The following is a 24,873-nucleotide window of genomic DNA, read 5'->3' on the forward strand; positions in this document are numbered from 1 at the left end:
ATTCATATTGAGACCAGGAGGAAATTGCTCTCCTCATTTATTCCTTGGAGTATCCCAGATAAAATCTAACAACAACTTCCTTAAAAGCAGCTCTGTGAGTCTTGGAATGTCCAGGCTCTTAAATCACTAATAAGAACTAATCTTTTGAGTTGAGTCTAAACTGCACAGTCTGACATTTTTCAAAGTCTGAATGAGAAATCCTGTTTTGTGGTATCATGTCTTGTATAGTCACCATTTAGTAATTTTTCCACATCTTCCTCTGTTCTTTTTCTTCTTGCCTTCTCATTGTTTTCTTAAGGTACATTTGCTCCACTTCTCTAAAGGTGTCTGTAGTCCAAGGTGTTTTGTTAACACAGAAAAACACATAGGAGCTCTAAAGACATGCTCTACCACAGACAAATACGTAAAAATTAAGCTATCACATATGTACATTCTACTGCAGCACATACTGGGATTAATTTAAATAAATCACATCCAGGGTTGAGACCAAAAGAACTTTCTAAACAGATGGTCCAGCATCTAGTCTAAAATCAATGCCAAGGCCCAGGATAAAGCTACAACTAACAGTTTGCAGCTGATTATCAGAAGTGCTCCTTTCTGATGTACACTATTGATCCATTAAAAAAAAATCCCAAACAAAAAAAACCAAATACTTCTTATTTCCACAAAGCTCCCTCAAGGCATAAAATCTGATAGATCAAAAGCACATGCTGTGGCCTTAGTGAGCAAAGCTAAACATAGTCCAAATGTCAATAAATGCAAACACTATGCAAAGTTCCTGTTCTGTGCCAGCAGCCTGCTTCAGCTTCCAGGTTTCCCTGAATGGATTCAGTACTTCAGCAGAACACTGCAAGGTTTAAGAAACTTACTACAATGGACCTCATCACTCCAATCATCACAGTCGTTGTAGCCATTGCACTGCAGTTTCCCTGGGATGCAGATTCCACTGGCACACAAGAAACTCTCCTCTCCTCCACACAGTGCTGTAAGAGAGCAGAAAAGACAGAATGTGGAGAAAAAGCATTAGCATCAACACTACTAAGTTAGTGATACTACAGTCTTACAAATGTTAAACTGATATTCAATCCCCCACAGGGATTGAAATGTATTTCCAATTTGGAAAACATTAGGATAGCTATCAGAGGAACATCACTGAATGCAAGAAGGTCAAGAGGAAAACCTAAAAGAAAAAACAATCTCAATTTTTGAGACAGCACAAAGCCATTTAAAATTTCTATCAATGAATGACCCATTCTAAAAGACCTCAACAAGCAGTCATGAAAGGACTACTACACCTGTTAAATCTGCCCTGGGATGAAGGAAGGAGCCTTATATGCTCATGTGGAATATGCCCAAAACATATAATAATTTCTGCTTAAGACTGGCTTTACTGTACAGCCCTTTAGTACTCCTCTCATTCGCCAAACTAATAGTTATACAGTGGATGCCTTGAGGTACCACTTAGCACTGGGCCTACTTCTTCAGTGCTTTTCAAAAATGACAAATAGCTCCAGCTTGCACTGGCTGCACATTAAACTATTTACCTAGATTTTTAGCTTTATTTGTGGTCCTAGAATAGCAGTCTTTTCTATCACACTATGGCAATGTCTCTACACACAAACATACACACTCTTAGCACCTTCACTGTTAGCTTTAAATTTTGTCAGCATATTATTTTTTTCCAACATATTTACCTTCTTTTCTAAGCCTCACTATTATTTTATTATCCCCAAGATACAGGGCAAACTTAGACTTAGTCAACTGAAACACACACTCTTTGTGGAAAATTCATTTGTAATAAAAACTTTTGAATAATTTCAAAATCTTTTCCATTATATTTCTAGGTGTACTGTTCACTTGGACAGCAAATAATTTTGATTTTGCAAAACAACCATCATTTTCTAGTTGGATAATGAGAACATGGTTATTGCAGTGAAAGCTGCTTATGCAATGTATTTTAAAGGAGGTAAACTCCTAACGCTAACTTTAATGAACAGTGCCCAAAATACTAATTAGGTGCCCTAATACTAATTTAAACCAAAGATTTTTAACTGGTTTGTGCCATTTAATGTTTTGACTCTTCATCAGTGACAAGATAGTGCAAAACCACAAGGATCATCATTTTGCACACCCTAATGATGTGTTCCTCAGTAAGCTCCCTCACACTGTGTGCTTGGACACATTTCCTAACCTCTCACTGAACAGTAACAGCCTCATCAGTATTCTACCAGTTTTGGAAGGGTATTATGAACTGCAAAATACAATAGGCTTAAGACAAACATGAGATCAGATAACAGTCACAGTCTCATTTTATAGCATGAAAAATGAGGCAATGAGATAGTAAAGTGAACATTATGAGGACTAATGAGTAATAACATCTAAGACACAAAAATCAGCATGTGATTTTTTTTTTGGAGGGTAGAGACTGATGTCATTTTCAAAGACCAGCTCTTGTTGCCTTTACTTGTAGATGCAAATGTCTCAATTGCAAATAAACTCCAGCTATACAAATGAAGAGCCCAGTTAGCTGGAAGTGTTCAAAGAACAGTAGAGAAAATTTTTATTCAAGTGCCTTGTTCAGCGTGGTCATTGCAACAGTGACAGGGCAAGAATCTCACTTCACAGGATAATGTCACACTTCATTATGAGCTAATCTTTTTATCTCTCCAGTTCCCTGCCCTATACACTGCACCTCCTGATTTCTGCGGTCACTAAGCTCTACAGGGCCCCCTACAAACAACAGACCTCCTTGGTATGGAAGTACTGGTTCCCTGGGCACCAGAGTTTTTCCCACAGATGATGATGTCAGGTAAAAGTACAATATGACAGTATAATCAAAATTTTGTAATTCATTTTACAAGAAAGGCTCTTAGAGGTTGGAGAGGCAACTTTAACTGATGGGTAATCTTACGTTCTTATAACTTGGCTTTTACACAATTTCCTTCATGTTTAAAAAGGAAAAGAGCATAAATAGCTCAAAAAGAACCATCTTGATTTGCTTTGATGGAGATTTCCATCAAAGATCTTCACTGGTACTAAGACTGCAAGAGTAATGGACTCCTATCTTTTGTGTGAATATGCCAGTCGGCCTGAGAGAATGGAAGTTAACAGCAGGAATATCAGATAACTTTTCTTACAGATCAAAAGAGAAAAGGTTCCAGGGTCCCATATTCCTTTCTGGGCTATGAAAAAGTGTGTTGAAGCACTTATAAGTCATCCTGACTCTGCCTCCTTAATCCTCTGTCTTGTTCTGGTCCTATCCCAAACCACTCCTCCATTTCTGCACACCCAAAGTGAGCATTTTGCTATTTATCTTGTATGTTATACAAAAAACAAGAGGAAGAGTGAAATTAGTTTTCTTTATCTCTCAGTTTTAGCTTCCAGCTGCAATCAGATGGAATCTTTAGAAATTTTAATCTCACCTCTCGCAGTCTTCTAATAGGTAATGACTGGATATGTTTGGTCCAGGTTCAGGGCAAGGAGAGTACAGACATTGTGGACAGTACCTCCAATTAATAGAATTTCTGCTTTCTACCAAGCTTGTGCAAGAAGTTTTCAGCAGGTTGAAAACCGTTCCATCATACCTCCAAAGATCAGATTTCAATGGAAATTATAAAAGCCTTATCTAATGCTGTAAAGCAAACACTTTTCTTGAATGCTAAATTTTGATCTGGAACCTAGTGGATTTAGGTATGCAACCATTTAGAAAACTTTAACAAACACAGGCTACACACTCAGAAACCCTGGTACTATAAGAAACAAAGTAGTAGCAGAAGAAATAATGTCTGGAATAGGAAAAACACAGACCATTCCACTCAAAATTATTACAAATGGCAAAGGTGTTATTCTAAAGAAATATGATGGGAAATGTTAATTACTGGTACCTCTGTAAATAATTTACACATTTAATAATAAAATCACGCAAATATACACACACACAAACTCCTGAAGAAGAATGTTATGTAAAATAAGCCCAAATAAAATGGAAGCAATCCTTGCTAATAGAGAAACTTGCTTGTTTTAGTCCTTACCCAGAAAGTTTTACAATCTAGATTAGCTTCCAAAATCCTGGACTAAACACCAGTGGCAGTAAAAAGTATTTAATTTCACCTGTGTCTGGTGTACTATCAAAAGTGCCTTTGAGGAGGCAACATCATTTATTTGCTGTACTTTCCAACTAGATTACTGGAATGTCATCTATAGAAGATTATATGGAAAGGTCCTTGGAGAGCTGTGGAGAGCTTTATTTCCAGACTGAAATAAAGATTATTTTACCAGATTGACATCTGGTTGCATTTCAAGGTACAGCAACAGATAAAGCATTCTACACAACTGTGAAAATGACCATGGAAAGTGCTGCCAATTTTTTTTTTCAAAGCAAAGAGGAGACCACATTTACTACCTAATGATATGGAAGAAGTAAGAGGTATTAAAACAAGCAAAGGCAGTGCTCTTCATGCAATACACTGACAAGCTGTAACATTCTGGAACACAATACTATGGATGCTAAAACGTACACAGACCCATGTAACAAAGGGACACATTAATTGAATAAAAATCTATGGCAGGTCACAAATTACAGAAGAATCCTTGAATCTCATGGATTCCTGGATGGAAAATGCAATAGAATTTGGAAAAGTACTGCCATGTAGTCTTGGCCTGTTCTCCTTTTCTGGGCATTTGATTTCCTCAGCTTTTGGAGTCAGAATTATAAAACAGATGCACTTTTTCTTTACCCAGTATAGTCATAACAGCAAAATGAAACACAGAGGAATCCCTGTATTCTCTCACTTTTAGATTTTCATCACCTGCTTCCTCTACCATGTATGTACCCAGCAGTACAGTGTATGCATCTTGTTGCTGTCAATTCTAGAAAGCTTTGATCACACTATGATCACAATCATGGAATTAGAAAAGCTGGCAACTCCTTACCCCCAGGTAATTGTTCATTTCTCTATTTCCTTAGGATGCAAAATCCTGTGGGAGAAAAAAGACAAAAGACCTTTTTCTTTCCCTCAAGTGATGTGGCCTAAAAAGGCCACATAATAAACTCCGCTGGAAAAGAAACAGGCAAAAAACAGGAACACAGGCAGAACAGGAGAATAAAAACCAGAGAAAACAACAAAATATAATGCAGGATCTACAGAATTAAAGTGATTTGGTGGGGGAAATAGTTTAAGCAACCGTGTGTGTTTCTTCACATGAAACAATACGACAATCCTGAAAAACATTTTGTTTTCCTCAAAAAATTATTCCACTATTGCTGGTTTTGCAGCTGTTCAGCATCAATGTTACACATACACAAATCATAGTTTCACTGCATTAAGTAAATGCAAGGGCACAAGGAAAGATAGTGTATCTGCCTGATTTTAAAAGCTTTTTCTCTGAAAAATTATCTACTGGATGTATATAATTATATTGCCTATTGAAAAATAAATACCTGTTGCAATAAGGGATTCAAACTCTCTACACAAATTATTCCTCAAAGATAATTCTATTAATCAATGCCAGTTTGAATGAAGCTAGGGGTGACCTAATTGCAGCCTTCCAATACCTGCAGGGAGCCTACGAGAAAGATGGAGAGGAACTTTTTATAAGAACAAGTAATAATAGGACAAGGGGAAAGGCTTCAAACTGAAAGACAGTAGATTTAGATTAGATATTAGGAAGAAAATCTTTACTGTGAGGGTGGTGAGACACTGGACAGGTTGTGCAGAGAAGCTGTGGCTGCCCCATCCCTGGAAGTGTTCAAGGCCAGGCTGGATGGGGCTCTGAGCAATCTGGTCTAGTGGAAGGTGTGACTTACTATGGCAGAGGGTTGGAATAAGATGATTTTAGGGTCCCTTCCAACTCAAGATCTCATGACAATGAAGTGCAGTTCAGGCCACAATGAAGTGCAGCTCAGGCGCATCACTTCTTTAACAGAGACAGACATTAATTCATAGTGTGCCTTTAGCAAAAATACAGAAGTGAACAATGTCTCATAACTCTATACTGTAATTTACATAGTTTTGTGCTATATACAGTAGAAGCATCATATTCACTGCTGCTTTTGAAAGCATTTTACAATTCAAATTAACAGAAAAATAACTTCAGGGCTCTTTTGTGAGCTCCATGTTAATCTAAGTCAGATTTTTGTGTTGCTTTACTTCTTATTCAAGCTACTAGTTTTTCTTCTGATATGGTATTAACACCAACAGTTATGTTGGCTGGTCAAAGCTAATAAAATAACATTGTAAACAGGGTCAGTTGGGAGAGAGAGTAAAGCAGAGCTGAAATTTTTCTGTGAGTAGGGATATGAGTATCAGCCCTCAGGAAGGTTTCTGGGATTTCTTCCCCCAGAATGGATTATTGGTCACATGTGGAGTGAATTACTGATAATGCCTCCTGCTCACTCCCTTACATGCTCATAGCTCATTAAACTTGTGAAACCACTTCAACCACCTACCTTAAATCTCAAAATACAAATTCTTACAACTGTTATTAGGGTAGCTGATTTTCTCACCTACTGAGAATTCACTTGTGTAAACAGGTACCAATATGAAGGATATCAGCCTTCAGACCTGCAACTTCTTCTCAGTGACTCAGAGAGTGACTGAATGACTCAGTCATTTTACAGTCAGATGTTCTTACTATAATGGCATGGCTTGAATTTTCCAGTACAATCAGAACATCTGTATTCACATCAGGGATGCATTTCATAATAGATTCCCCACAGTGGTATTGTACACTCAATTTCCAATGCTTGTGGAGCTAAATTTTAGACAAAGATAAATATTAGCCATGACACATGGACCAGTATGTATTCTCAAGATAATCCCTATTCTAACCAATAAACATTTTTTAGAAGAACTGTTAACTGTTCCCAGGATAAATGCTCTAGATTCTAACTATAAAATGACTCAAGCATATTTTCTCCAACAGGGCTTGGAACTATGGCATTCAAGGATTTTTTGGAGTGACAATCTTCAATTCAGAAAATGTGGAGGATATGGAGTTTTTAGCCAAAATCAGACAAAAATAAACAAGAGAAAACAAGGGAAAATTTTGTTTGGGATTGGGTGACTGGGTGACACTGTACAAGAATCTGTGAAACAAGCATGTACAGTAGTCAGACCTTAATTTTGATAAACATAAGATATAACTAAAGATGCAAAAGAGAAATACATCACACAAAACAGATTATATGCAAGGCATATGTGGGCAGGGAAGGATTCACTGCATATAATCTGGAGGCACCAAACCCCAAAAGAAACCACAGAGTTGAGAAATAAACAGTCATAAGCCAAGGACATGCTCTTGACATTTCCAGGAACTGAACCCTGAGAGGAGTGTGAAAAGCAGTTTTTGCTGAGCACTAGATGAAAAGGGATTAGAACAGAGAATCAGACTCAGCTGTCTGGTTCTACTGTGGTCAGAGAAGTAAATTCTCTTAAATATACAAACTGCAAAAATAAATATTCAAGAACAATACAGTTTATTTCTGTAGGATAAGCAGCCTAGCGAACCCAAACTCTTACCTTTTTCAGTCACAGAGGAACCACATTAGAACCATTCTTTCAAATAAAAATAAAGGTCAAAATATTCTCCTTATTCATAGAATCACAGAATGGTAGAAGGGCTTGGGTTGGAAGGGACCTTAAAAATCATCTTATTCCAACCCCTCTGCCATAGTAAGTCACACCTTCCACTAGACCAGGTTGCTCAGAGCCCCATCCAGCCTGGCCTTGAACACTTCCAGGGATGGGGCAGCCACAACTTCTCTGAGCAACCTGTTGCAGTGTCTCACCACCCTCACAGTAAAGATTTTCTTCCTAATATCTAATCTAAACCTACTCTCAGTCTGAAGCCATTTCCCCTTGTCCTGTCACCACATGTTTTTGTAAATAGCCTGTCTCCATCTTTCTTGTAGGCTCCCTGCAGGTCCTGGAACACAGTTCAATCATAGTCTCTCATTCCACATGAAAACCATTCCTATCCAAGCATCATGCACGATGAAAAATTCAATTTTAAAAACCCCTTTTGTTTTATACAACAAGATGTCAGAACTGACAATAAGTAGAACTAGGGTCTCCACAGTCTGTCAGGTAGGAGCAGCCAATCTTACATCTGGCTCTACATTTTTTCCCCTGGTAAGAAAAAGCAAGTTTCCACTGTGTACTTACCCATAATTTCTGCAGTTCACTACCAGATGAATACCAATCCTGCCACACAGATTATGGAATAGTAATTAACCAGGCACTATTCGTAACAGCTCCTTCTCTAACAATAGTAAATATATTATTTTAGCCACAGGCTATTCTGAAACTGAAAAGTTTCATACATGACAAAATCTCTTCTGGTTTAATCTAAGATCAGCTCTCTAGATTTGGTGGGGCTTTTGAACACTCTGACCAGCTGTAACAAACAATGGTTACAGCAACCCTGTGAGCTAAAAGGACACTTTTAGTCCCACTTTACATAAGGAATTTGAGGCACAGAAAAAAAAATTATATTTACTTGTTTACTGTTCCGATTTGGAAAGATCTATTAGATCTATTTTTTTCAGCATACATATTATATATTTTTATCATACAGTTAATACACTGGTCCCAGCAGCTTTCACTATAACAACTTGCACAAAATGCCACAGGACTCTATAATAAAAATTTGTGGACAGTGTTCAATTTAACTGGCAGTCATTCAACTTCAACAAGACACAATCCTTAGGATCCTTCCCTACCTCAGCCAGTACAAAAAGTCCCACAGATGAAGGTAGATATGGACAACAGCCTCCTTTACTTCACGACTCTTCAAAAATATGCCCTTAGAGCTGGAGAGAATCCAACTGGTAAAAGACTTGGTCTAATAATTTTAGGTTATATCATTACGTATACTCAGGAACTGCAAGGAAGTAGCCCAGGATACATAATCTATTTTAATTGTACCATTAACTAACATTCAAAGAAACAATTTATTACTTCCCTGATCTTTTAAGGTAGCTTTAAAGAATATATTCTCAGGGGTTTTTAATAAAAAATTGAAAAACAGTTTTCATCATACCATTTCTTCCTGTTAACTGTCACACAGAAGTCATTAACAAAACTAGAACCCACAGATAGACTGTACAAGCCTCAGTCTCTTCATCTCACAGAATGCCTATCAACAGCAAAGTCTCAGATGCCAGCAAGGGAACTCCAGCAATTGGGTCAGTGAGAAAAAGTCAGGCTTACAGCTCTCAGCTGTGATCTCACCTCTAGATCTGGATCAGCAGCACCTCTGAGGAGATGGAAATGTCTTGTTTTTAGAGACTGGCTGGAAAGCTGCCCAGTGGAAAATGACCAGGGAATGCTGGTCGACAGCTGGCTGACATGAGCCGTTGAGTGCCCAGGTGGCCAAGCAGGCCAATGGCATCCTGGCCTGTGTCAGCAACAGTGTGGCCAGCAGGACCAGGGCAGTGATTGTCCCCTGCTGTACTTGGCACTGGTGAAGCCACAGCTGGAATCCTGTGCTTATTTTGGCCCTCAGTACAGGAAAGACATTGAGGTGCTGGAGCATGTCTAGAGAAGGGCAACAAAACAGGAGAAGGGTCCACAGAGCGCAAGTTAAGGAGGAGTGGTGAGGGATCTGGGCTTGCTTGGCCTAGGGGAAAAAATGCTCAGGGGAGACCTGATCACTCTCTAAAACTGCCAGAAAGGAGGTTGTATAAAGGTGGCAGTGAGTGTCTTCCTCCAAGTAACAAGCAATATGACAGGAGGAAAAAATCTCGAGGAGAACCAGCAGAGGTTTCCCATTTCTTCATGGGAAGGCTGGTCAGTCATGGGAACAGGCCTCCCTGGTAAGTGGTGTAGTCATCATCCCTGCAGGTATCTAAAAGATGCATAGACATGACACTTAGGGACACGGTTGAGTGGTGGATTTGGCAGTGCTGAGTTAATAGCTGGACTGGATGACCTTCAATATCTTTTTCAAGATAAAAAATGATTCTATGACTTCATGTGTGGGCATATAAAGACCATGCTTTTTGAGAAGTTTACCTCTTGATCAGTTTTGGGCTCACTTTTACAGCAAGGAAAAAGGAGATACACTTGAAATTTGGCCTGTGTATCAGGTTCCTACTGCAAATAACAAACCTGTATTTACTAGAGCTAGCAAACAAAAAGTCAACAAACAAGTCATATTACTTTCCCTGAAACAGCTCAGAATTTTTGATGCAAAATAAAAAGGCCTTAAATCAACACAAGTCTGAAAAAAAATCAGCCTGAACAATTAAAGCACTGCAAACTATAATCAACTGACAACAAGACTTTATTACAGTAATAAGATGGAACATAGAACAATAAATAATACTTTCACCCCAGAGCTTTTCCTACACAGGAAGAAAATAAATTATTAAATGAAAACTCATAAACACAGTGTAACAGTTAAGAATGGAAACATACACTGCTTTCCTTTTTCTTGGTGTGGTGAGAAGCATACCCTTGTAGTGGTGTCATTCTCAGTTTTGTTCTGGAATTGAGAGCACTTCAAGAAGTCTGGCCAAGAAGCATTCACCATACCCAGGACTGGTTCACAGCCTTCTTTTGCTGCCTCACAAAACGTCCTGCAGGGCAAGAGGCCTTGACTAAAGACAAGAAACAGAGCAAAATTAAAAATTATTATTACTTTAGCAGTATGTGAGAACTTTTTAGAAAGTGCAAAAAGTAATAATAAATGCTTTTGACAAATCTTGTGCTCTACAGGGCTACACCCATACCCTTACAGTGATTAAATTTTCAACCCAACATTTTTGCAATTTATGTTTAAATGACTGCAGAACCTCTTAGGCTTTAGCAAATGATGTTTTGCTTTATTAATAACCACTCAATATGCCACAGAAGAATCTTTTCCTGGTACACCACATACATCTTTCTCTTTACATCTGACTCTCAGCTGTATCTGCCCATCTCAAAACCATAGCTAGAATTCCATATTCAGTCACAAGGAAGTGGGCTGAACTGAAGAAGTTTACAGTACCCAAAAATTTACCAACTTAGTGTTTCACTTGACAGTGACAGAGAATAACATGGTACTTTTTAGCAACTGTGTGACATGGCAGAAACCATAAGAAAGAAATATAAAAGCTGCCAGAGCTCCCTCACCACAATGTTAACTAAGAGTTTGATGTAAAGCAATATTCACTTGCATAAGTAGTTGGAAGTCAGTACAGTTGCCTTTCTCTGCTTAGTATCTAGAAAGACAAGTGTGCTGCCAGCGTTGCTACTGAGTTCTTTACATACTCTGGTTGGAACGACTTTTTAAAAAAAGGCGTTTTTAGAGATACATTCTCCAAATAATGCTTTGGAGTTTTACACAAGTTTTGCACTTCACATGCTGCAGTACTGAACTTATCTCAGAATCAAATCAAGGAATTTATCTCTAAAATTGTCTCTTGCAGCTTCCAGGATGGCAGATTATTGTTGTCTGTAAAGAACCATATATATTCTAAAATAGCCCTTCTCACCACCAGATTTTTTATTGTGATCTGTTGAAAGACAGAAAATTTTTGCACCGAAGACCACCTATATGGCTGCGTACAAAACCAAGAATGGTTTCATCTGAGGACAGAAGAGCTGCCACTTATTAGTTCTGCACATTGTACTGGCAAACTAAGTTTCTCTGACTTGTAAAGGCTCTTCAGATAAAGATGTTCTGAAATACTCTTCTTCTTTTTACAGAACCTATTCAATATGCAGAGAAAGAAAGGGCACAAGAGCTCTTCAGCAGCCATTACTGCCTCCTACCTGGAGCCTGAGAAACTCCTTAAATAAAGGGGATTTGACAGGGCAAGTGACTGTCTCCAGACATTTTTAAGCTTTTCCTTCTTGGCTAATATACTAATAACACTTCTGGTTTGACAGAGGTTCCCTAGTACAGAAAAATGCCAAAAGAAATGCTGCTACTTACTACAGAATGCACTTGAGTTCCAAAATATCTGTAAGAAATAAGACGTCACAAAACTAAAATGGAGTATCGATTTGACTTGTTGGTGATAACCCTGTATTTTATTCAATCTGATATGCTAATTTAACTTTCTGTTCATTTTTTACAAAACTAAAAAATATGCTACAAACTGTATTAGAGTGAAAAGTATTGTAAGCAGTGAGTCTACCTCATTTACTGGTGCAATGGAGCATACCTGATGATCACAAGCAGTAATCTAAAGGCATTACATTTTGCTTAGTATATTCTCAAAAAAAAGTGTCAGTAGGGACATTACTTGAATTGAACAGGTGTCTGACAGAGATCTACTAATCACAGTTAAAACCAATCTGTACACATGATTTCTACCAATGGGAATGCTATTTGAAAAAAATCCCGAACAAATAAATAAATAAAGCATAAAGAGTTCTTGAGGACTCCTAGACTAAGTTTAATACAAGTCTGGAGTATTTGATATGATCTCTGTTTTTCCTGACCCACACCTAAATCATTAACCTTTAAAGCACCACACCTCAGCTATAGCCTGACATTTAACAACCAGGCAACAGTACCATGTGTATGTCAATATCTTCAAATGTAACTACAGAAAACTTCCATCTATATGGTTCCTTGTTTCCAAAGGTCTTTCAACATACTGAACATTAATTTAAATCAAAATTTAAAAAAAAATTTAAAAGTTATATTAAAATATAACTATGCAGAGTTGTACTTACACATAATTGTTAAAAAGCTTCTAAAAATGTAAATTTTTTCAGAATATCTACCTGCACATTGAATTCTTTACATCTGTATGAGGAAAAACCCCAAAAATACAAAAAGTTCACCTCTTTTATTTATATGGTATTGGATTTGCATGGCAAGGTTCTTGTAGTGGGAGGGATACAGGGGTGGCTCCTGTAAGAAGCAGCCAGAAACTTCTCCTGTGTCTGACAGAGCCAACTCCAGTCAGATGCAAGACAGACCCACCACTGGCCAAAGCTGAGCCCACCACTGAGAGCTGCTGTACCTCTGCAATATTTAAGGAGGCAGGGAAAAAACTCTATGCAAGGCAACTGCAGCCAGGAGAAAGGAGTGAGAATTTGGGAGGGAAGCAACTCTAGATACCAAGGTCAGTGCAGCAGGTGGGGCAGAAGGTGCAGTCCCTGGACAACTCTACTCTGGAATAGGTGGATGCCCAAAGGAAGCTGTGACCCTCAGGGACCCCACACTGGAGCAGTTTGCTGGCAGAACCTGTGACCCTCAGGGACCCCACACTGGAGCAGTTTGCTGGCAGAACCTGTGACCCTCTGGGACCCCACACTGGAGCAGTTTGCTGGCAGAACCTGTGACCTTCTGGGACCCCACAATGGAGCAGTTTGCTGGCAGAACCTGTGACCCTGTGGTGAACCAACACTGGAGCAGCCTGAAGTTCCTGAAGGACTGCACACTGTGGGAGGGACCCACACTGCAGCAGTTCATGAAGAACGTAGCCCATGGCAAGGACTCACAATGGAGAAGTTCCTGAAGGGCTGTGTCCCCCATAGGAGGGACCCCATGGTGGAGCAGAGGAAGACTGTGAGGACTCCTTCTCCTGAGAAGGAAGGAGTGACATGACAATATGTGATGAACTGACCACAGGCCACACTTGCCATCCCCTTGCACCTCTGAAGGGACAGGAGGTAGAGAATTCATGACCAAAATTAAACACAGGAAGAAGAGAGAGATGTGAGGAAGTTATTTTAAGATTTGGGGTTACGTTTCTCATTGCCTTGCTCTGATTTGATTAGCAGTGATTTAAATTCCTCTCCCCACATCAAGTCTGCCTATGACAGTAGCTGGTAGGAGATCTCTCCTTGTCCACATCTCAATCCATTCTACATTCCCAAACCAGCCGAGGAGGGGAGTAACAGAGCAGCTTTCGAGAGCACCTGGTGACCAGCCAGGGTCAACCTACCACAGACATGCACAGAACAGTAATAATTTGGAAATTACCAGTCTTCTAAAAGACAACTACGTGGTGATCAAATAACCAAGCAGAATTTGTAGCCCCTAGAGAAGCTGTGACAAATCAGAAAACATGGGATTATCCAGTAATTACTGTAAAATTTGGCCCAGTTTCAATGTTGAGTCATGTGTGCTCCATAAATTAAATATTTCTGGATAGTGATCAAGTTTATTATGGACTTATTGCTTAATTTGCTGGAGGATGAAAATATTATTAATAGTCTTTATCTTGATTAGTCTTATTTACAGCTACTCAGAGACTAATCATTTTTAAAATAAACTGGCGGGTCTATGGCAATCTTACCATAATTGATTTGGCACCAGTGGCAGGCATAGAAGCAGGTTGTAACATATTAGCATGTGATTCTGCTCTTCAGGATATTAATAGAAAAGCTCCTGAAATTGGAGTTTGATGAAAGAAAGAAAATATTACATATTTTTATCTCTGTGGTTGGTTTCCCCAGACACAAAACCCACACTTCAGTAAATTCAGCTGCATAGAAATGCCAAAATTAAGAAATGTAGGGAACAAAAAAAAAAATAGAAATCTTCTTTACAGCTTATTAAAAAGCATATTAAAGGTAGAGAGAATATATAAGGGCTTTAAATTTGCGTAAGGTATCATTGAAGAATCTGTCTATCAGAATTTTCGTATTAAATACTCATTGAAGCACATATATTCAATACAGTATATACTCTGTTAAGTGATTTTAAGTTTCCAAAGAGGTTAAACACTGTCTGAAAGCAAAAGATCTGACTTCCTTGTCATGACAATCACCGAGCGTTCACTTACACTAGAACTCAGATTGCCTAATTATAATTCTACAGGGACTTGCTCCTTAGAACTCAGAGATCTTTTACATTTTTATATGAATTTTTTTTCAGAATTTACTCCTTCTCTTCTTTGCAATCACATTACAATGTGCACAGGGGTCCTCAGTAGACTCTGTTTCTTAGTGTTTTAAGTACTAGAAGTTATCAAAGAAATAATACTCCAAGAAGCTGTAAGGAGAGGGAAGATCCTCATGGTGATTGTTTTCCTCTTGCTTCAGAATTGACCACATTTTCTAAGGTTAGCTCAAGACTCAAGTTAGCTAAAGAGTCTGACTCCCAACCTCAGGAGACACTGAGGGCATGTCTTTTCTGGAAGTAGCAGCACTGTATGCAGCTTAGTTCCCAAAAGACTGGATCTGGTTCCGTGCTACTTTCAGTTTTGTTGCTTGTAAGAGCCGGTTTTAAGCTGTAAATAAGAGGTCAAATAACTCATTCAAGTGAAGAGTAATGTGACCAAAAAAAAAGAAGCAATTGACTGGGTCCTCCAAAAGGATACATGGAAAGAAGGAATAAGATGTCATGAGAGGGAGAAGTAGAAATTGCTAGAGTTGAAAAAAGCATTAAATTAAATAAAATCAACAATTGACCATCCTGCAGAAGCTCCTCATGCAACCTGGTAAACACAATAATATATCTAGTGCTCAATATTATCTGTGGTATTTCTTTGTGTCTTCACAATAGTATCACCACTGGTAAAAGCACTGCTATAGACATGCCCTGTTGAGAAATTAATTATTGCAATTTTACAGGTTAAAACAATAGAAGGTAAATGATTTGCAAAAGGCTTACAACCAAGTTGTTATGCCAGAGCTGAAATGCAGCACGAAGATCACTCTGAGAACACACAACTGTTGGCTGCATTGCTAAAGGTCACATTTGTGGCTCATTAGACAACCTGACTGCAGGCAGACTGATGAACATTTTCTGCTGGTTCTCATTACTGTTCTTTCCCCAGCTTCATCCCTTCAGTTGTTTCAGGATAACTTTTTCTGTGGCCACACAATAAGCTGTATTCAGGTACTGAGACAAATTAAAAACAACTGCAGGATATTTTGCTGTATCATTCATACACAGGCACACATGCTAAGAATGGTGACAGATCTCAGGCCTGAGGCAAAATAAATGAACTGGTAATACAATTGTGAGAGATTGCTGGGGAAGGGAGGATGAGGGCAAGGACAAACTGAAACATCATGAAATAATGGGAAGAAGAAAACTGAGGTTACTCTTTATTGCTACAGCCCTGAAATCAAACAAGTTGGAGTGATTAGCCCACGTACCAGCCTTTGTGTGTTCTAACTGTCTATAATACTTTTCATGATATTCTAACAATAATGACTTTCAGAAAATATAAATGTCAGAAAAAGAAGTTTCTACAGCAGAGCAAACACACACACCCAGGATTACAGTTCTCTACAGTGACCATTCTTGTGAAATCGTTCTCAGTGCCCTCTCACAAGTACTTCATTATGGAGAGCAGCACAGCCACTGACAGTTTTATCAGACAAACTCATAAACCTCTCAATATCACTTCTTGATTCATGGATTTTTAAACAAATTGGTTGCTAATGTTTCACATAATCAAGAAAAATATGTATTTTTATCTTTTCTTGTTTGGTTTTCATCTTTAACTTTCAAGTTCATTTGAAAGTTTGAATTTCTATTTTGTCTCTTCGATAGGGGTTTAAATCTGAAATTTGCTTCTTTACATAATAAAATCTGAAAAGAAAGCAAGATTATTTTAGATTTTTGTATTTATTTCACTTGACAAAAATGTATTGAATCCATATAGCAACTCTGAAAGATGGCATCTCAATTCCATGTAACACTTTGCAACACTAAAAGCAAAGTACTACCTCCCACCTAGTTTTTAGCTTAAATGCATGTAGTGTTCTCAAAACAGGTTCGTGTGTGTAAGTACAAAGATACAAAATTACCTGTAAAAATATAGGGCTCATAGTCTGAGAAACATGGAACATCTCAAAGGAAAAAAAAGGCCTCAGAGGCGAACCTGGTAAAAGGCACAGCAGCTCAGTTTCCCGGGGTGGGAGCCTGAATAATGGTTAGAGCTGCTTAGACAAGATTAAGGCCAGGCATGAACTGGCTGAACTGCAGGTAAGTGTCCACTCATCTGCCCACCAGGGACTCAGCATAAGGATTTAAAGATTTATTAAGATAGTGCAGAAAGTCACTTCTAACTCATACACCCAAGAATACCCCATTTACAGTCATGAAGCTTGGCAACTACAGATGAGCCACAAGAGGAGTGCCCTTTCCAAGAGACTGAAAAAAGCCTGGGTTACACAATAAGAATGAAAAAGATGGAGATACTGAATGGATTGCCTGCAGCATGGAAGAACAATCTGCTTAAAGGCTATGAGAACAGAAAAGTGGCAAAACCAAATCTGATGAAAAAGCTGGACTGGAATCTCTTCCATGGGCCCACACAGATTTTTTTTCACTAAGAATGACAGTTCAAATTAACTACTCCTTAATAGTTGCCATATCTTATGGCAACAGGAAAGAGACAGCTGAAGTGCTATACCTGCAAAAGTCTTAGAACACATCTGCTGTCCAAGAGTACCATGCCTAACAAATAGCTCACACAGAACTGTGAAAGCTGTTCAGACGGGGGAAATATCAATTCCTGATTCCAGTGAAAGTGGAACTGCGAACAAATCCAAATATACCATTCGATAAAAAAGATTCTTCTTATCCATCCAAAAATGAGTAAAGGAAGCAGCAGCTGCTGTTGAATTTTACATCTTCTACATCAACTGCTGTTATTTAACATCTCTTTCAGGCTTAGAAATGCTTTTCAGAACATCTGGCCAAACTGTGTTGATATCCTTAAGAATGGACACATACAGTCCCTACAATGCAAGTTAGAATTTTTTGTCAGCGCAATAATTTATTTTGTAGACAAAACCCAGATAAACAATTTTGACCAAAATAAGGAGTCACATCTGAGTCAGCAGTGCCCTGGCAGCCAGGATGGACAACCCTGTCCTAGGATGCATCAGGCACAGCATCATTAGCTGGGCAAAGGAGGGGATTGTCCCACTCTGCTCTGCACTGGGGCAGCCTCACCTCAAGTCCTGGGCGCAGTTCTGGTAAGACAGATATTAAACTATAAAAGAGCATCCAAAGGAGGCCAATAAAGATGATGAAGGGTCTAGAGGGGAACCCACATGAGAAGAGACTGAGGACGCTTGGTCTGTTCAGCTTGGAGACGAGGAGACTGAGAGGAGGAGACCTCATCATAGTCTGCAACTTCCTCATGAGGGGAAGTGGAGGGGCAGACACTGATCTCTTCAAGTTTGGGACCAGTGACAGGACTCAAGAAAACAGCATGAAGCTGAGTCAGGGGAGATTTAGGTTGGGTATCAGGAAAAAGTTCTTGCCCCAGATGATGTTTGGGCACTGGAACAGGCTCCCTAGGGAAGTGGTCACTGCACCAGCCCGAGAGAGTTCAAGAAACACTTGGACAATTCTCTCAGGCACGTGGTGTGACCCTTGGAGATGTTCCTGTGCAGGGCCAGGAGCTGGACTTTGATGATCCTTGTGGGTATCTTCCAACCCAGGATATTGTATGATTCTGTGAACCAGCAAGGAACAAATTCAGAAATCCCCTCTGATTCCTCAGTCATTTTCCACGACAGCACAAGATATCACAAGTTGAGCTTATAATACTCTAACAATCAGAAACTCCTAAAACATACACTGTACAGCCAAAGCATAAATATTGCAATGTAGCATTGAAAAGAAAAAAATCTATCAAAAATTTTCACTGTGTTTGTACAATGACCATAATCAGTTGGGATGATCTGTCCTGACTACAGCAATCAGCCCTTCCAGATTTCTCTTACTGATCCCATCATTGATTCAAAGACAACAGTGAAAATAGGAGAGAGGCACTAAATCAATTAATTAGAGCTTTAGTTCAGCCATGAATCAGTTGAAATAAGTATTATTAAGAACATTGCTACAAATATCAGCTATTTTTACAATATTGTACTATCTACCAAAATGACTCCTAAATGAAGTCAAATTTCTGAAAAATCTTGCCTAGTATTTATTATGCAAATTATGAACACACCGTTTATTTAGTTTACTCTATAGAAATTTCATTTACAAAACAAACCAAACTTCAAAAATGCCTGAAAATCCAGGTTACAAGATCTATCAATTTCAGCAAACAGAATTCACACTTGGGAAAGAGAAGCTGGCACAGTGAAACTGAAGTCCTGTGCATTACACACCAGTATTTCAATCACAGTATTGCTGCAGGGATTCTGGACTAACTGGAAGTAAATCACGCATTGCACAGCTGCTCTAAGTATTTGTATCTTCAGGATAATAAATACACCCAAAACAATACTGTACCTAAAGAACTGCCTTCCATTTCCACAGACGACTGTGAGAGGTACCCTTAATTTCATGCAGTTTTCCAGAACTCATGTTTCCCTGTGCACTTCAGAGCATTGCCAAAAAGCAAGACCTCAAGAATCAAAACAAGTAAAAACTTTCTGAGCTGCATCTTATCAGGAATCCTAAAGAATCAGACACACTTCTCACTCACTGACATTCAAGGATCTTCTCTGTCAAGTAGAAAATCATTGTAAGCCATTATCGTGCTGCTTCAAGTTCACATTAAAATTGTTTCACAAACAAATCTGTCAGAAGCAGATCTCATCAATTTAAGGAAGCTGTCCTACCCCCCATCAGCCTGCTACAAAACCTCTCCCCACCTCTCTTCCCTAATTCTTTGTGCCAGCACGGCACTTCATGCTGTTACACAATGGATAGCATCAGTCACTCCTAATTTAATTCAGATCAGTTTCCAAATCCAATCTATCATGGAGCTGACTAAATACTCTTGACAGGACATGGAAAAACATGTCCTGAGATGGGGAATAACAAGCAGGAGAATAGGATAATACTGATTCTTTCAGCACCACTAGCATTTTATATTCCATTATCTATCATGAAACAGTAACTTGGAACATGTTCTCCAGAAGGGTTGTGAAACCTTCACCCTCAGAGACCCTCAAAACCCAACTGAGAGTGGCCCTGAGGAGTTTCATTCATCTTTAATGCTAATCCTGATGTGAACCAGAAGAGTTCCAAAAGTTTTTCTCCTCCCCACCTGTGTAACCTTGTGATTCTAGTCTGACTGCCCTGCCTGAGTGCTGAGAGCCTGGTGCTTTCCCCTGGAGTCTCCAATAGGGCAACAATAACTTCTGACAGAAACAGACTTTTGAGAGGTAAGCATGTCTCACTAAGTGAATCCTCAATAGGGTTTGAGTGCAGATGGTTTACAAGCTATTTGTTAATAAGATGGGCACCAAAAGAGGTTTAAAATGAGCTGAAAAGCATAGGAATTTTTCGAGAATTCTTAAACCACACTTTAATCTGAAACCATTTTCCTTACTAATTGCTGCACAATAGGGTGTACTCATATCTAGCAGAAGAGTTCTATCTACCATACTAAGATAAATTGTTACCTCATCTGTATGTTTCTGGTTGTGAGCCCAGATTTACACCAGTAAAACAGGAAGATCAGTGTTAATGCTCCTGCAATGTTTATGAAAATGCAATGTTTCACCTAAAGTTCCTACCCTACAACTATTGCAATTTATTAAATTAAATAAATTTTATTCTGTGAAAAAGCATTTTCTAAATTAGCAAACAGACATTAACAAAAAGCCATGCTAATTTTAAGAGTATTTGTAAAAGTTATTTAAGCTACATAAATGATCAATATTTATTTATAAGAAATAATATATTATTATTAATAATGTATTGCATGTGCAGAAGAATGACTTATGATCTCTAGTTAGTATACCAACTCAGGAACCATAAACCACAGCTTATAACAGATAATACACACATAAAATCATTGCAACAACAGGGCTGAAGGCAATCAATCAATAACATATTCATTAATAAAATAACCAGCCCTCCTGATTTTCCTTTCTGCCTCCTTCCCTTAACTTCTCTGTGCAGCATTGTGAAATATAGTTTCAAGCAGACATTTCCATGCCCAGACTGTTCTCAAAAGTGTTTCTCTATATGATAGCCTTTTAACTCTGGTGCATCCATCACACACACATTTGAAGTTACATCAGTGGGGAGGGTGAAACACTGCACAAAGTTTTGATGCTGCCTGCTACGGCAAAGGCCGGCTTCACACACATTGGATCACACACATAATTCTGGCCAATGCAGGATGCCAATGTCTATATTTCCATATTGCTTTTCTAACTATTTATTTTTTAATTAATTTCTTAGTTAATCCCCTCTTTCTTTATGATAACTTATTGATAAATTATTCATACCAGTAATTCTAAACAGTTTGTGGGCAGGGAAGGGACAGTTCTCTGAATGTGAAAAACACATTCTTTCCAGCATCCTCTCTGTCCTTTTCCCCTATATTTTGTCCCTGGTTTGTCCTTCCTGACACTGCACCTGAGTAAAAGAACTGGCATCACAGAGTTAACTTCAGGCTCCATACCTAGATCCGGTACCACCCTGAGCTATTGGGACCGTTTAGGCCCACCCATAGCAGCCAAGCCTCAACAGTTACACAGACTAAAAGTCCCACTCATGTCTCAAGAAGAACATGTTGCACTCATAGGACAGCAGAAATAAAATTTTGGTTTTTGAAAAATTATCTTTCCTTAGAGCACAAATTGGGGCTTGAGGATTTATTTACTTCTTGATTCTTTTTCTGCGCAAATATTTCATCACTTTCTGTTATCTGCATATTGTAGATTTGTTTTGATCCATGTATCTATTTATTACCTATTCAATTTTCCATTTCAAGTCACCCTGGTTTTATTCACTGTCTCCTTACATTTAGAAATTCATGTCTGAAACACTGAATTCATCACTGAAACATGTTTTCAATCATGGCTTTGCATATGACATCTGTTACTGCACATAAACACTTTCAGAAGTACACAAGAACTATCTAGTGCTATTTTACTGATACATTAAACAGACAGTTTTGCTAGTTTGAAACTCTCCCCAATGCATTACACCTCCCAACCATTTCACTTTCTCGTTGCTGTAAATTAGTTCTACTTCACCTTGAATTAGTGTGCTATCAGTTTGATGGTAGACTGGAGCTGACATTGACTACTGACATTGCATAAAGCCTTACAAAATGTTTCTCACAACACATTGACTATCTGCCATTAGCAACTCTACCCTCAACATTTTGCTTATCAAAAAATTACACCATAAAATCATTATTATAACAAGTGGTTAAATTACATCTATTGGAAGCTTATTAACTGCTAGAAAGGACAACATTAATGAAAAAATTATTTATTTGTTTTGGTGTTCTGGGCTTTTTCAAGTAACACAGACCCTGTGTATTCCTCAGTTTTTCTGCTGAACAATAACACATCAATTCCCTTGGGAGGATGCTTTAAATCAACAATAACAAGACACACAAAAAAACCCAAAAACTATCAGACAGAGAACACTATTTATGTGGGCAAGCATTTGCAACACTATTACACTCTAATTTTTGTGTTCCTTTTTGACAGGATTTGACTATACATGTTTTTCATTAGCTGGACCTTTTGTGGTTCAAGTCACAACTGCACTTAAACAGACTTAAAAATTTAGATTTAAAAACTGAAGACCGGATTATGACTCGGTTATATCCAAAGACAGATTTTACAACAGTGTGGGTTTTTGTCACACAATTCGTCTGCTGGATTCTGAAGGGCTGCAGGCCAAGTCATGGCAACATTTAAAACAAAAGATGTGATTTCAAACATTCTATGTATAAACCACTTCACCCACTGAACATAACCTCTGCTCTATTTCAAATTGAATTCTAAATTCAATTCTAAACTTCTCTATCTCCTTGGCAAACAACTTTGTGGGTCATGTTAAATTCCTTAGGCTAAAGAGGTACCATTAAAAAGGAAGTGGATTAAGAGCAACTTGCACAGGATGTGAAAGACAGGACTGCAAAACCCATGAAACAACTGGTAGACACTTATAAGCATCTGAAAGAAGTCTCCACTCCATGTGCCTGGGTCATGGCAAGAACTACACCAGATGAAGTCGTGAGAAAAACACAAAGAGACAACACGGTGGTACAAGAAAACTGTCCCACCTTACTCCTTTGAGACCTGGAAAGTGATTGTCATCAGTGCAGTAGCTTAATGTTTAAAAGGAAACACCACCAATTTCAATGAAACCATCTCTGATAGGTTTATGAGAGAGGATTCTAAATGTCCTTCCAAGAGGGTTTCTCAATACCTTTTCTTCAAAAATTACTCTGAAGCTAACTTCATAAATGTGTAAAATTTGAACATTTCCTAAAACTGCAGAATGGCAAAGTTCCGTCTGCATCTATAATTTGACATCTCCACACAGGTTCACTATAAAAAGACAGCATAAAAGCTGGGTCACAGACTACCTATGGGATTGTTCACTCAGAGGTCCTAGCAGCTGCTGTTTTGTCTTGGCGTATTTACCTGCTTTTGTTGCCAAAATCAAGTGGATTAAAACAAAATTGAAGCATGCCAGTGGAGGATTGCCTATATAAACTCATACATATCCACACATCATTCACAGACAATTAAACTCATTGTGGACTTTGTGTAATAGATATTAACTCAAATGTATGCTGATAGCTTCCTGTTCAAAGCCTTAAAACAAAAATTCTCATTAGCTGTGTAAACAAGATCCAAGTGATCAGTCAGCTTTTTCTCCTAAACACTTCAAAAAACTCAACTCTAAAATGTAGGTTTTTAATAACACCTCATTATTTTAGTAAGTTTAGCTGTTATAAATGTGATAAAATATAATTAATTTTATAGTCAGCAGGACAAACAAAGAACATGCTTAAGTTTCAAGTGAAGTTCACAAAAACAGGAAAAAAGAAATAACCACACCACTGGTCTCATTCATGGATTATACTAAACATGACAGGCAGATATCTATTACTCTGTGAAGATTGACTCCTTTCCATTTTCTAACAGGACATGAATGAAATTGTTTTGAACAGTTGACAGCTTTTAATAAAAGACACCACACATATTTCTGGATTTGTTTTTTGGACTTTATATTTCATCCTATTTTAAGCCCACAGCAAAAATCATACTATTTGGTTTTTCCTTTTTACTAATTACAAGAAAAAGATTAAGACAATCAACCAGAAAAAAATTAATTTATTGCTTTAGAAAATCACTGTATTTAATTGACTAAGAAAATCAACGACAGAATCGAATTTGCCACTATGAGTCATATCAGCAACTATTCAAAGAACATTTGACTGCATACAAAGTATTCACAACTTCTTAGAACCTATTTAATATTAACTTAATTTTCATTAGTTAATTTCTCCCATTCCAAACATACCATGTTGACCTATTCTGGCCTCTCTGGCTTTCTACAAGTCTTTACCTGGATACTGCAGTGTGTAGCATAGACATTACAGCACAATAAAATATGTTGCATATAGATATTTACATCTAACTCTTTCTAGGAAAGAGTTAGAAAATCAAAGGAAGTCTTTTCCCTTCATTGTATTGTTTTGCTCTTTAGAATTAATCTGAGGGAGGAAAAAAAGGTTGACTTATGGCAGAGAGTTTTGCCATACATTCACTGTGCATTAGATCACAAGTTAAGTGAATGAATAAGTGAAATTAATTTTCAGGGTTTAATCAGGATGAAAAATAAAGTTGTTTCTAAAGATACAGGCTATAAATGTTAACTGAGTAGTTCTCTGCTCTACTGCAAATTTCTTGCTCAGTTTTGGCTTCCCAAGCCATTAATGTGCCAACATTACCTTCTCTTCCCATCCTTTACCTCTTTTCTTCATGTTGGCTATAAACTTCTGGAGGCAGGATGCTGTCCCTCAGTGCATGTTTGTACAGCATCCAGCATAAAAAGCCATGATCTCCAATGGACTCTTTGAGCCCTAACTGAAGACAAGCCATTTCACAACCCTGTTTTCAAAGATATCTGACATGAAAAAAGCATAGTGAGCAAAAATGTACAGAAAGGCAAGGTGCATTGGAATTTTAGTTTGGGTGCACTTTTTTAATTTGCATTGCCCTAATA

The 24,873-nt window shown here is 38.2% G+C and overlaps 1 protein-coding gene across 1 annotated transcript in view; it reads right to left on the reverse strand.

Moving 5' to 3' along the window:
- The window catches only part of CORIN (corin, serine peptidase), a 117,184-nt gene that overhangs the window by 48,319 nt on the left and 43,992 nt on the right, over positions 1-24,873 (reverse strand). The window contains exons 5-6 of the mRNA XM_054295708.1: positions 10,422-10,603; positions 870-983 (exon numbers count right to left, since the gene is read on the reverse strand). Of these exons, the coding sequence (XP_054151683.1) occupies positions 870-983; positions 10,422-10,603 (296 nt within the window). The remainder of the gene's footprint in view (positions 1-869; positions 984-10,421; positions 10,604-24,873) is intronic.

This window comes from Melozone crissalis, unplaced genomic scaffold (assembly GCF_028551555.1).
Source record: "Melozone crissalis strain CALT ecotype California unplaced genomic scaffold, PUWL_Pcris_2 ptg000006l_1, whole genome shotgun sequence".
Taxonomy (NCBI): domain Eukaryota; kingdom Metazoa; phylum Chordata; class Aves; order Passeriformes; family Passerellidae; genus Melozone; species Melozone crissalis.